Below are 12,756 nucleotides of genomic sequence, written 5' to 3' on the forward strand. Positions count from 1 at the left end.
ATTTATATTGCACTCTTCGAAAAACCATCTGGAGCCTAATAAAGCCTAATAGGACCACAACCCAGGGCACATTAGCTCAGCCATCTCATTACATCTATGAGTCATTGCTTCCATTATCATATCAGATCAATTCCAGTCCAGTCATTGTTGCTTTTGTCTGATTGTTAGTTTTTATTTCTTCCCCCTGTAAAGGAAATTGGCCAAGAAGCGCAAGGAGACACTGAACAGCACCCGCCAGGAGATGACAGTGATGGTCAACTCCATGGACAAGAGCTACACGGAGCAGGGCACCAACTGTGACGAGGCGCTGTCCTTCATGGACACACACAACCACACGCTGAACACCCGCAGCGAGTGCGCGCTCACGCTCAACGGCCGCAGCGAATGCGCGCTCACGCTCAACGGCCGCAGCGAGTGCGCGCTCACTCTCAACGGCCGCAGCGAGTGCGCCCTCACTCTCAACGGCCGAGGTAAGACGGCCATGCATCGGCCTACCTGCCTTTCACAGTCACACACGCCGAGCATGGTGGAGGCAATTTATTTGGTTTGGTCAGGTGAGAAAGAAATCAGACTTGACTGCACAGGAAATAATTACACTGGGAGAACCTAAACATGTGAGTTTTGGTCCTCTTCCAAGTGAAATGGGGATTTAGGCCCACATTCAGGGAAAGAAATGGTATTAAATCCTTATTTGCAGTGTGAAATATCTATCTTTGCTTTTAAATCAGGACTGGAATCTTATTTGTTTTGACTCTCGCTACAAAAAAATCTTAGAATTGTGGTACAATAGGTGTGTGAGACCGTATGACTTTTTCTTTTTACCATGATAAAGGTGCCCCCGCCCCCCTTTTTGTAATTTACCACATTCAATTGAATAAATTAGTGTTAAATAGATTTTTAATGAAGAACGGTCTCAATGCCTCTTTGTTTTTTTCTGTTTTTGCCTTGTTCAAATCGAGACTTTATTCAGCCAGTGCAAATGATTTGACAGTAATTTTGTAGCTTTTGAAGATCTACCCTTGTTACCAGTGTTATTGGTGGCCAATAGGGAACCAACTTCATCATAACAGTTGAATATAATTCACTTTCATATGACAAAAAAGACTATGATATGATTTTGAGAAAGATCTTGATCTTGTTCCGTTTTTTCTTCACAGCCTCTCAGGGGTTGGTTGTACCCTTTTTACATATTCCCTTTTTAAATGTCTTTAGTTTCTCTAATTAGTTTTGTAAAATAAACTAAAAGTAAACTAAAGTCAGCAATATTAATAATTTACTTTGAGGAAGTTGCTGATACCAGCACATACTATAGTTGTATCGCTGTGTTAATAGCCTGCAGGAAGTCTTGTATTGTTATCAATAATCAAGGCAGCTTGAAATCCCAAACCTGACCTCAAAGCTTACCAGTAAACAAGAACACTGAGAAGTCTGTTGCGAGGTCCTAAACTCAGCATCTTGTTGTTTCCAATTCAAGAAGGAAAAACACAACACATTTTTGATGTGCTCTGTTACGATAACCCATTCCTTCTCTCTGTCCCAGGTTAAAGTTAAGTCTTTGTTGATGGACAGCTCAGCTGTCTGCACCCAGGGCTTGACCTGGTATAATCCCAGTCAAAACCATCAGATTAATACTCCACAGCAGCTTCTGTCTCCACACCCCTGCAGGGGATGAGCCCCAAAGATGCTCTGACCTTGATTAACTGTCTGTTAGCGTGGATTTTCAAATCTGGCCCTCTGTCTGCCAGCGCAAATGATTTAAATGCATTACTTTTGACTCTGCCTATCAGTGTAATGCCTTCAATACTGTACCTAAGCCCTCTCACGCTCTCCATGACCTTACATGGCTGTCAATCGTGTCATTTGGGCTCAAAACATCATGTCTGACAGATTATAATCCTGAACATATACTGCACTGATAACCCAAACCCTCTTGGCATGGTAGTTGGCTCTGTTTATACTGCATGAGGAGTCCTTACTACACATTTTTTTAGGGTTATTTCAGCTAAGGTTACTATGCATATCAAGCTTGCACATACAAATCCTACGATTGTCTTGTAAAATATGTTCTATATGCTCCAAATATATATCTAGCCATGCACAATTATTGCAACATTAGTTGAGTTTGCTGAGGTCTCTGAGATTTCTGCTGCCACCAACATACAATGAAGGTCACTGTTATTTTGTTTGTAAGCCAGAGAATAACATTTATTATAGCGTAAGTGAGAAAACATGCGATTATAATGTTATGCCGTCTTTTCACCAGTGCTGTGTATTGGCAAGAATCTGGCTAAACAATATGTAAAATTTTTAGGGAAACTGTTGCATACAGTTTGAGTAAAAAAAAAATTAGTGAACTTTAAAAAAAAGAAAGCACTTATTAATGAAATCACAACAGTGGGATATGCATGTGATTTTAACACAGTCCAAGAAACATCCAACATTAAAGCACTACTATTAGTGCAATCTGAGCCAATGTCAGCCAAGAATCTTTGATATATACTATAAATTAAAAATTGATAGTGTTTTTGAGAATAGATACAGTATCATAAAATATGATGATATATTTTTTTTACATTGCGGTAATGCTGTTTCTCCTAAAGTAAAAGTTTAAGCAATGCTAGACTATTGATTAACTTGCGTTCCGTTCTTTTTTTCATCGCTAGCTGGATCATCACCCTCTTCCTTCACGCTGCCTAAAGCCAACACTCTCAGTACTTCCATCCCCACCAACTCCTACTACCCAGGTAAACACACACTGTATTTCCTCACACTAATCCTGTTGGTCAACAGAGCGGTGTTTGCTATAGAAGCAGTGGTGTGGAGTGAAACCAGAAGGTGTGATATTCAGAAGTCACGAAACCTGCAGAGGTGTTGTGATGAGTTTATAAAACCAGTCATAATTAGTTTTATGTTCATGGTAAGACCTATTTTTATGTAAATGACATACTAATAAGGTAATGGGTGGTATGAATGAATTTAAGTGCTTTAAAAATTAGAGAACAATTTCACAAATGAGAAGGTAGATAAATTGACTTTAGATGGGTTTACACCCTGCTACATCTGTGGTTTTAACAGAAAAGTGTTTTATATCACTTTGCCAAGATAGAATACAGCTGTTCAATCATGACTTTAATTTCTCCAAATAATATGCATAATTGTATGTCTTATGTAATCAGATCACAGCTCATTGATTAGAGGGAGTAAAGGGCAGCTAGATTTATATTCAACTAAACATAGTGTATAATTAGCTTTTCTGGGAAATATGATATGTTCATTGCTATGCTGCTTAGCAAGAAACCAAACTGTTATTTTTTATTATTGTTTTTTTTTTTGTGGATTTATCTCGGCTTCTTTTATTTACTGCAATTCTCTTTCCTCCTCCAACTTCTGCACTTGTTGGGGTTATGAGCAGATCCCTTTGTGCCAACTGCTATCTTAGGTGAGACACATTTTCTTTTCCCATTGCTGTTGATTATTTATTCTTACTTCTATGTTGAAGAAAATTACAGTGCATTACATTCATAAGATGTCTGTTTTGAGGACTTAACTGTGAGGACAAATAAAAGCACAGATTTTGTTTTTTTTCTCGCATTTTTGGTTTGGTTGGCTCTTTTTACTAAAGATGGCTTCCTCACCTTCATACCTGCCTGCTGCTTCCCCCCCCCCCCCCCCTCTACCTCATCCTCCCCCTCCTCTTCCTCTCCCTCCTTGTCAAACGAGGGGCTCTCCTGTGCTGAGGCTGGCTTCACTCCATCCCATCCGCATTGCGTGTCGTGCGTGTGATGTCACATACATGTTTGACCTCTCATATGCATGGACAGACATGTGGACTGGATGTGGAGGAGTGTCTAAGGGGGGGGCGGTGAGGGTGGTGGGGGGGGCGGTGGGGGGAGTTTGCCCCAGCGCCAAGGCGACAGTGTGCTGAAGACATAGCAGCTGCACTAAGAAACAAACAGAAATTTAACAGTGTGAGAAGGAGACCGCTCTCTTCTTGGCCCCCCCTCACCAAAAATCTCAAAACCGGGATGCGTTCGGTCTGAACATCTGAACAAGTCTTGCATTAGCTGTAATGCCTCCCTTCCCTCCCCTCTCTCCTCACTACGCATTTAACTCCCCTCCCTCCCTCCAAAACAACAACCTTTTCTATTATTCTTTTTAATGTCGCTCCCCATGCCTTTGGCTAACTGCTAGTGACCTACTTGTTTTTGTTTTTGGTTTTGCCAGTGTTTATTCATCCTATTCAGTGATAAAATGGAATTATAAAAAAGTATTTTGTTCTCCTGTTAATTATTACTGGCTTTTGTCGAACATGCGCATCAGCCCAAAGTGCAGTATCTTAAACGAGCAAATGCTTTTTTTTATACCAGAAGAGCACGTAATGTAACTACTAAGTGGGGCACTAGAACTGTAATAATTTAATACTCAAGGCCACAAAGAAAGATGCAATAAGCAACTCTACTCCAGCTCCACCACAAGCGCCATAACTGCTTTTACAAGTACAAAACTTGCAGTGGGGGGCTCTTTTTTTTTCCCTCCACATGACTGCAACTTAAAGCAGTGTCTTTCATCATCACTGGTATGACAGCAGCTTGTGTTAGTTCCACATTTAATGAAGCATGAAACAATTAACATGAAATTGTCACAGCCAGAAAAGGTTACATGCTTTCAGTTGTGACACATTCAGTCACAGCATTGTCTCATCAGTTGAGGTTAATGATCAAAACTGATTAGATCATAGAGGAGTGCTAACGTTTTTGATTTTTATCGCACACTCCTATTTAAAAAATAAAAAAATAGATTTGGTTTAAATGCAGGTGTCACTACTAGCACTGGCAAATATAATTATAGCAATTAGAGACAGAAATCCTAAATGTCAGAATACTCAAAAAAAATAAGTATCGGCATCATCAAAAATGCAAGTCACAGATTTGGAACAATTACAGCTTTTTCTTAAGACGACCAGTATTTCACCATTAATTTCTCCCTCGAAATCCATGACTTCCTTGTTTTGTTCTTTTACTTTTGTCTTGCACTGTTGAAATTGCCCCATCCATCCACTCAACATCCCCCCTTGACTAGGCTTTCTACCTAGGCAGTTTGGACTGAGAAGGCATGTGATCTTGCCCTATAGCGTAGCTCTAAAACACTCTACTGTAACAGGTTCTCATGCTGTATTGTTGCTTATCCCCTCTCTCCTCTCTCTTCTCCTCTCTTTCTCTTTACATACGTAACCTCTTATTTATCTGCTATCTAAAAAGTGCCCATTAATGGTAAGTTTTCCCAAGTGGGCCCTGGGTTTGGGGGAAGGAGGTGGTGTTTACTCAGAAAGCAAGCCAAAAGTGAGAGGCTGCTTCTGACATGGACATTACAACATGTATTGCATGACCAGTGGACATGTTAGCATCTCACCACCCTCCACACCATGCCACCAAGCCACCATGCCACCATTAGCCTAGCATGGTCAAAGTACATACAGTGCCCCATGGCAGCATCACCCCATGCATTTTCCTTCCATCTCCGCTTCCCTCCTGTTTATTATTATTTATTTTTTTAGGTTTGATTTTTTTGTTTTCATTTTTCGGGGGACGAACGGGTGGCAGGGGTTGAATCCTCGCTGTGTTTGTGTGATGCTTCTGAAGGTGCCTGCTGCGACATGCTCACTGTGGCCCACCGCACCCACTCACATCCTCCTCCTCCATGTTTCTGGACACCCTCCATCGTCCGCTGGCTCCCCACAGCATCTGTGCCTCATGTCTGCCACTGACTGGATTACAGTATGAAAGAGCTGGAATGGACTCTGACTCTCAATATGAGCTGCAAGCCCAAACCAGCATACTGTACTACCAGTAAAACAAAAAAAAAGTAAACTTGTCATTTTACAGCTCTTCACGCAGATTTTTACTACTGCTCTATACTGTTTCTTGCAGTTGAGGGCCGCTGACTCCTTTTATTCTGACAGTAGCCATATTAAATGCTAATAGTGTAAGTGCTATCCTTTAAAAGGCCTCGTATTTTAACGGCTATATGCTGTCTGACAGCAGGCCTGTAATATTACATTTTTTCCAGCCACACACTGAGACAGATGGACCTGAACCTTCCCACCACATGACTCATCCTATTACTCAATGATGTTGTGTTGTTGTGACCATCCATAACAAACAGATTACTAGTTGAGAGTTGTTTGTCAATCTGGAGGGTGGTGACATAATGCTTAACAGTAAATGAGATAATGTGCCATCTGCTAATGGGAACAATTGTAACTGAGATATGAAATGGTAGAAGAGGGACACCTAGGCAACCAAACGCCGCTTTATGTGCCGTTTAACTCGTAAAATACCACTGCCATTTACTGCTTCAAGCATTATGTCACCCATATGTATCTGATAACATACTGATTTATCATGCAATGCTGGCTCCAACCTCTCTCTCTCTCTCCTGACCTCCTCTGGCCTGTCCCTGTTTTTGTGTCCCACAGATGAGAGCCAGAACATGGGCAGCGACACCAGCAGCCTGGTGCAGTCACACACTCACTCGCTGAGGAAGCGGGAGCCGGTCGACGTGCCGTACCAGACGGGTCAGCTGCACCCGGCGATCCGCGTGGCAGACCTCCTCCAGCACATCACCCAGATGAAGTGCGCCGAGGGCTACGGCTTCAAGGAGGAGTACGAGGTAGGACGTAACCCGGCCGTCATCCCCCGGCCATAAAGGTTGCAAACACAAATAAAGCCTGTTGATAGACTTGTAGCTTCTCCACGGAGATTCTTTAGTGGAAATGTTTATCAGTCTAATCCGAGGCTTCATCTGCGTCATGGTGTTAAGGTCCCGTGTCTCTCATGTCCCTGTCTCTCTCTTTCTGTCTGTCTGTCTGTCTGTCTGTCTGTCTCTGTTTTGCACCGCGCAGCAGAACTGTTTTGTTTCTCCCCAGATGCACTTTTATGATAAATTGTTAATGTACCCCGTCTCTGTGTGTTTACGGTGTGATTCATTTTGTTGTTCATCTGTTCCTTGTTGTTTGCAGCGAGCGCTGTGCACTGTGTGCTGCTGTCCCAGTTCCCCTCAGAGACTCAGCTGTAGGCCAACGTGAAATGCAACCCCCGCCGTCCCACAAACACACACACACACACACACACACACACACACACACACACACACACACTCAGAAGTGAAAGGAACAGCTATGTGTTAGCCATGTCCCCTCCTTCATTTGAATCAGGTCCGCCTGCTGCTCTCTTAAGACTGTTGTCACACTACAGCGTTCCTAATCTGACACCAAAACAAAAGATCTTGCCCCAGATGAGCATCACTCTCATTTCCTCTCATTAGCGCAGGAGGCTGGCAGGGCTTGGCGGCAGTCCAGCCTCCTCGCCATCCCTCAGCACCACACCAGCCAGCCTCATCTCACCCTGATGCCATGCTGTAACAGACTGGCTTCAAGCTATACTTTTAACATCCGCCTTTTGAAATATCTCATCTATATCACTCCCGTCTTTCTATCTGACATCACACTGACCCTTCTCACTGATAGTATTTCCACTTTTTTTATTCTTTCATCTTCTGTTTCTCTTTATTGCCTTCTCCCATCTCACCTTCTCTTTTTATTTTACTTTCATCACGTCTTTTTCTTCACCCAGTGAATGTATTCCCTTTACCTGTCTTTTGCTTCATCTCTTCTTCAGTCATTTTATTATTTACTCCTCTTCCTTTCCATGCTTTCCTCTCCCTCACCTCATCTCACTCGATGCTTGGTTCTTACTATGTGCGGGCCAGATTTATTAGTAATTAACTCCCCACTTCCCCCTCATGACTGCAGAATTAAATAATGCAGCCTCCCATTGCTACCTGCAGCATCAGATCATTGATGGGCTGGAGTGCTATGGGCTGCCCTCCGGGCCTTATCCATTATGGATAAAGGGGTTTTGGGTTCACGTGGCCGGCATCGCATGGATGCATAACAGTCAATCAAAAGGAAGCAACGCCACAACGAATGATTGGACCCCGTCCCCTTACCCTGTTGTCATCTAGCTGTCCTCAGCCTGTTGCAAACAAAAAAGGCCTGTGGGATGCTTAAAGTGTGTAATGGAGCTCATTCTCACTTGGCTAGAGCGATTCATTTGTATGTTGTGTTCCGCTGCTGTCTTCTTCATATCAATCTGTCTTAAGGTTAATGCCCTTTTTAACCGTTTATTATTGATGATGAGATTGGAGCCCAGTGCACCTCTAAACCTGTTGACTTACACTGTACTATATCTCTCTCTGACCCATGCTTCTTGTTATTCTGTACGTTAACTTTGGATCAGATAAACGAGGTAAGCCAATACTTTTGGTTATTTGTGAGTTTTTATAAATTTGTAGATGATATCACAAACCTGACTGATGGATGGTGCTTGTTGGCTATTTTTAAGGCCCTGTGGGATTACATCATCTCGCATTTATGATCTAGTCTGAAAAGGGCATTTACCAACAGAAGCTATGTAAGGTTATCAAAACATTTGATAGTCCGCAGATGATACATTGTGTAAGATAGTAACTTTTTGTGTTTTTGTAATGTCAATTCTTTACAATGGCATTGTCAAATGTTTTTTCCATGATCAGAATCTCTTAGATCTATAAATGCTCCATAACTTAATTCTAATATTCTTTATAAAGCTTTTCAAAAGCATACCACTCCAGTACCATGATATGCAAGAATAACGCCAGCAACAATAATGAAATGTAAAATGTAAAATGTAATATTTTGGAAGAGAACATAACTCCCACCAGCAATTACAGACATTGTAGTAGTTAATTACAAATTTAGGTGTGGGTATACAAATTCATTAGTGTTTTATTATCACATAGCCGAACCCACCAAATCCCAAAGTTAATTTACAATTTGGACCAAACAGATGATTGACTGGTAATTGGAAAACACCATAAAAAAGGGACACTGCACGTTTCACACTTTATGTTGTATATTTTGCAAAAGCTTTATAAAGCCATCTTTGATAGAATCTATAACAAAGTATTTGCATGTCCAAACTCTTCTGCACGTTGACGCACATGTTTGAGTTAGCGAACCGCAAGCAGAAAAGAGGTTTCATCTGCTTTATAAATGTTATGTTGTCAATGTGTTTCACTTGTTATCAGCTTGTTTTATGGGAATGTGTTGCATCCTGCAATCCTATAGGCTCCAACCACAAATGAACACTAGTCAGTTTGAATGAGTCTCCTTTTCTCACACAGTGAATGATGAATTCAGAAGCAACTCACAAAACAATTCTGCTTATTTCTGTTACTATCCTTTTCTATTACATTTTTTGCTTTGTCATCGTGTGTATTCTATGTCAAGTGCTCTGTTGTCGCTATACTGTATGTAGGTGTTCCCATAGGGATTGTTTTGCAGAGAAAGTATTGTGCTTTTCACTCACTTTAAGTGCTCACGGTCCGAGCAGTGCTGGGACGGGAGTACAGCAGGTAGCCTGTAATTAAAAACATACCAATTTGGATCTGGGCCAATGGGAATAATTTGAGGATGATGAAAAACTACCAGCAGATGCACTAAAATGAAGTACAACACCAACCTTTACTACAAAATATTTTTTTACAGGTGGAGCCTGCAGTTTCAATCACTGTCTAAAGAATTTTAGGCAGCCAGTATTCCCAGTCTGGGTATATAGCCTTTTAATTGAAAGCTTTCATATAATCTCTACCTCATGGGACACTTCACTACTTTATCACCATAATTTATTTTTTTATGAATTCAGGCTCTAAACAGCCTGAGGAATGAGACAATAACATCGGAGACAGGCAGGGTCACTCAGTTTAGGTGAGAACTATTATAAAGTTGGCAGATAGCGCCTTTCGGCTCGAAGATGATTTGTCTTCAGATGCTTGATGTTAGACCTGTATCCTTCAGAGTGACAGAGAGAACGACATTGGCCCACGCGCTTACTCAAGACATACTGCCACAGGAGGAGAGGCCTAAATAATCCGTCTCTGAGACATGCTTCCATCTTCACTGGAAGGATGGGACATATTTTTAGCATATTAAAGCTGTTTCTCAGTGAAATCACTAATCCTCTGGACTTAATATAGGAATGTGTCCTTGTATGGTATCTGAAAGGCCTTTATTTGCAAGACAAACGGCCTGCTGCCTGCCGTATAGCACTGAGATGAATGAAACTATCAAGTCCTGGAACACTGATGATTGAAGACAATGCCCCATTGCTCTCTCTCAGACTGACTAGGCACACTAAAAGAAGCTCTCCAAACAATCTGTTTAACCTCCCATAAATGCTTCCGAATCTTTACTTTCAGATAGTCTGCATTCTAATGTATTAGCCGACTTTTTAAATGTGCATTAGCCGCCTATTTTAAAGCCAGAACAATAACATGTTTTTGTCCAGGCTAGTCTGCTTGGAGCCAGCCCCACCCACCCCTGCCGAACAGCGGTGGACTGGCAGTGGAGATGTATTTTCATAATTTGGCTTAATTGTGCCTGGTGTGCCATCAGAATGGAAATCTCCCCAGCGAGAGATGATAAATATTTCATGAGGGTAATCTGAGCGGCGCAGTTTTGATCTGCAGACGATGAGCTGGCTTTATTTTTCCCCGCGACGCACTGATTGAGTCCTTCAGAAGAGGCAGACAGACAGACAGACAGCCGCTGCGGTGGCTCCGCCCGGCAGAGCGGCGCAGGGGGAGAGGTTTGAGCGTGACACCCGCCGCTTCTGCCCTAATGGCGCTAGCTGTTTGACACCGCTCCCCAGGATCCACCACCCTCTCAGTGTTTCATGTCTAATAATGATGTGAATATATCTCTCCCCGTGTCTTCCTTTCTGTTGCCAATGTTCCCTTTCAGTTTTTTTTTTTGTGGAGCTGAAAGAGGAAGAGTGTGTTCTTTAGCCTGGTTATCATTTAGAGTGCTCACACATGACACCATATTTCATCTCCCCCCTCTCTGTTCTCTGTTTTCTGTCTTTTCAGAGCTTTTTTGAAGGACAGTCTGCGCCATGGGACTCTGCCAAGAAGGATGAGAACCGCATGAAGAACCGATATGGGAATATTATTGCATGTGTGTACAAAGCACCTCCTGAGCGCTCATGAATTTTTGTGTGCCGTTCCCATTCTTCTGGCTGATTTATTGGCCAGGCTTGTGACTCTGGATAACTATAAGCTGCTCAAACAGAGTTTTATTATCAGCCAACGAGAGCAGCTTTGACCTTTCCAATCTACTTTTATATTCATCTTCCTGCAGTGTCTTTTCAGTTATGAGAAATAAGCCATGCAGCATAATGGCATATAACATGCCTCTGCAAAGTTTATAGAAATGTATGAATTTGATTTCACAATTTGTTCATATTGCCTTTCCAAACTTGAGAACATTTGCTAATTAGCGCTGATTGGACAGTTAATTTTCGCCTTCTTTAATCAATGCTTTCACGGGAAAAAAAACTTGAATAAAAAAACTTTACATTACAGTTACATTTCTTAACTTCGGACTGCAAATAATGTACGGAAGATACAATTACAACAAATTATATTTCTTTGAAAATGAACAAAGTCTGGAGACAAGGCTGCCTTGTTTCATTTCATTGACGTGTCTGACCATAAATGCATGTTCTTATTCAAAATAATTGTATTATAGTGTCTGCGTGATGTTCTCACTGCTGACCTTATTAACCGTTAATTGAAGGTTTTCCATTGAGCAAGTTTCAAATAGCTAAAATTAATGAGTTCCAAAAGAATTATTTGAATTACACTTTTTCTCCTAATTTCATATCATCAGGGTTTTAAACTGACAGCAGCATCATTGTGTTTGCCGTTCAGGCACATGTCACATGACATTAGCCATGTTGCATTTCCACCACTCTGTTTTCATTTGTGCCACAGCATGATGCCAGTCTAGTCGCTCCTCCATCATCACTTCCTGTTCCTCTCTTTTACTATCCGTCTCTTTGTCCCTCTCGCGCTTCTCTTCTCCTGGTGCCCTCGTTAATATGATTAATTCAATGCTGGTTTCTTCCTCTCTGCCTCTCTTCCAGATGATCACTCCCGTGTCAGGCTGCAGGCCCTGGAGGGGGAACAGAGCTCCGATTACATTAATGCAAATTACGTTGATGTAAGTACACACACCAGCCAGTGCCACCAACGCAAAGGTCACTGCGCTTCCTCTCGGGGAGAGAGAGGGCGCTGGTGCCGCCGTTGCAGGGGGCCTGAGGGACAAAGCAGCCCCTACTGCCTGCCCATCACATACGCACACACATACAGACAGAAACAGTCTCACACACACACACACACACACACACACACACACACACACTGCCTTTATATTCAACTTTAGAGGGCTGCTGTATCACTCTATTCGTTGGATATATTAAGAGGAATGAAGATCAGAGGCTGACAGCGCTGGGAGAGAAAAAAGGCAAACCAGCACACAGGGGATGCTGAGGTTATAGTTTTGGACTTTGCTTTGAACAACAGCATGAACACGTTGTGAAAACCAAAACTGAGAAGAAAAGGAGGAGAAAGTCCATGGATGATTAATAAGCAAAGTTATGGAGATGGATAAAAGTGAAAAAGGAAAACAAGATGCACAAAGAGAGCCCAATATGGTGCTTTTAACGTCACAAATTGAATTGCATATCCAGAAATGTGACTAAAATAAGTCCAAACTATCCATGTGGCATCTATAACTACTCTGCTGGACATAATTTTGTCAACTTATATCCATTAAGTGGAATATTCAACAATTTCTATTCCTAAATGAGGTAATTT

The 12,756-nt window shown here is 41.9% G+C and overlaps 1 protein-coding gene across 9 annotated transcripts in view; it reads left to right on the top strand.

Moving 5' to 3' along the window:
- The window catches only part of LOC137892562 (receptor-type tyrosine-protein phosphatase mu-like), a 148,693-nt gene that overhangs the window by 109,791 nt on the left and 26,146 nt on the right, over positions 1 to 12,756 (top strand). For 5 of the 9 annotated variants that reach the window (XM_068737806.1, XM_068737811.1, XM_068737808.1 and 2 more), the window contains 7 exons: positions 193 to 470; positions 2,664 to 2,744; positions 3,413 to 3,439; positions 5,259 to 5,270; positions 6,476 to 6,669; positions 10,966 to 11,053; positions 12,024 to 12,100. In XM_068737806.1, the coding sequence (XP_068593907.1) occupies positions 193 to 470; positions 2,664 to 2,744; positions 3,413 to 3,439; positions 5,259 to 5,270; positions 6,476 to 6,669; positions 10,966 to 11,053; positions 12,024 to 12,100 (757 nt within the window). The remainder of the gene's footprint in view (positions 1 to 192; positions 471 to 2,663; positions 2,745 to 3,412; positions 3,440 to 5,258; positions 5,271 to 6,475; positions 6,670 to 10,965; positions 11,054 to 12,023; positions 12,101 to 12,756) is intronic. The other 4 variants (XM_068737809.1, XM_068737814.1, XM_068737813.1 and 1 more) reach the window with 2 other exon arrangements.

This window comes from Cebidichthys violaceus, unplaced genomic scaffold (genome assembly GCF_023349555.1).
Source record: "Cebidichthys violaceus isolate CVI_PGR_0920_01 unplaced genomic scaffold, fCebVio1.0.p SCAF_8, whole genome shotgun sequence".
NCBI classification, from domain to species: Eukaryota; Metazoa; Chordata; class Actinopteri; order Perciformes; family Stichaeidae; genus Cebidichthys; species Cebidichthys violaceus.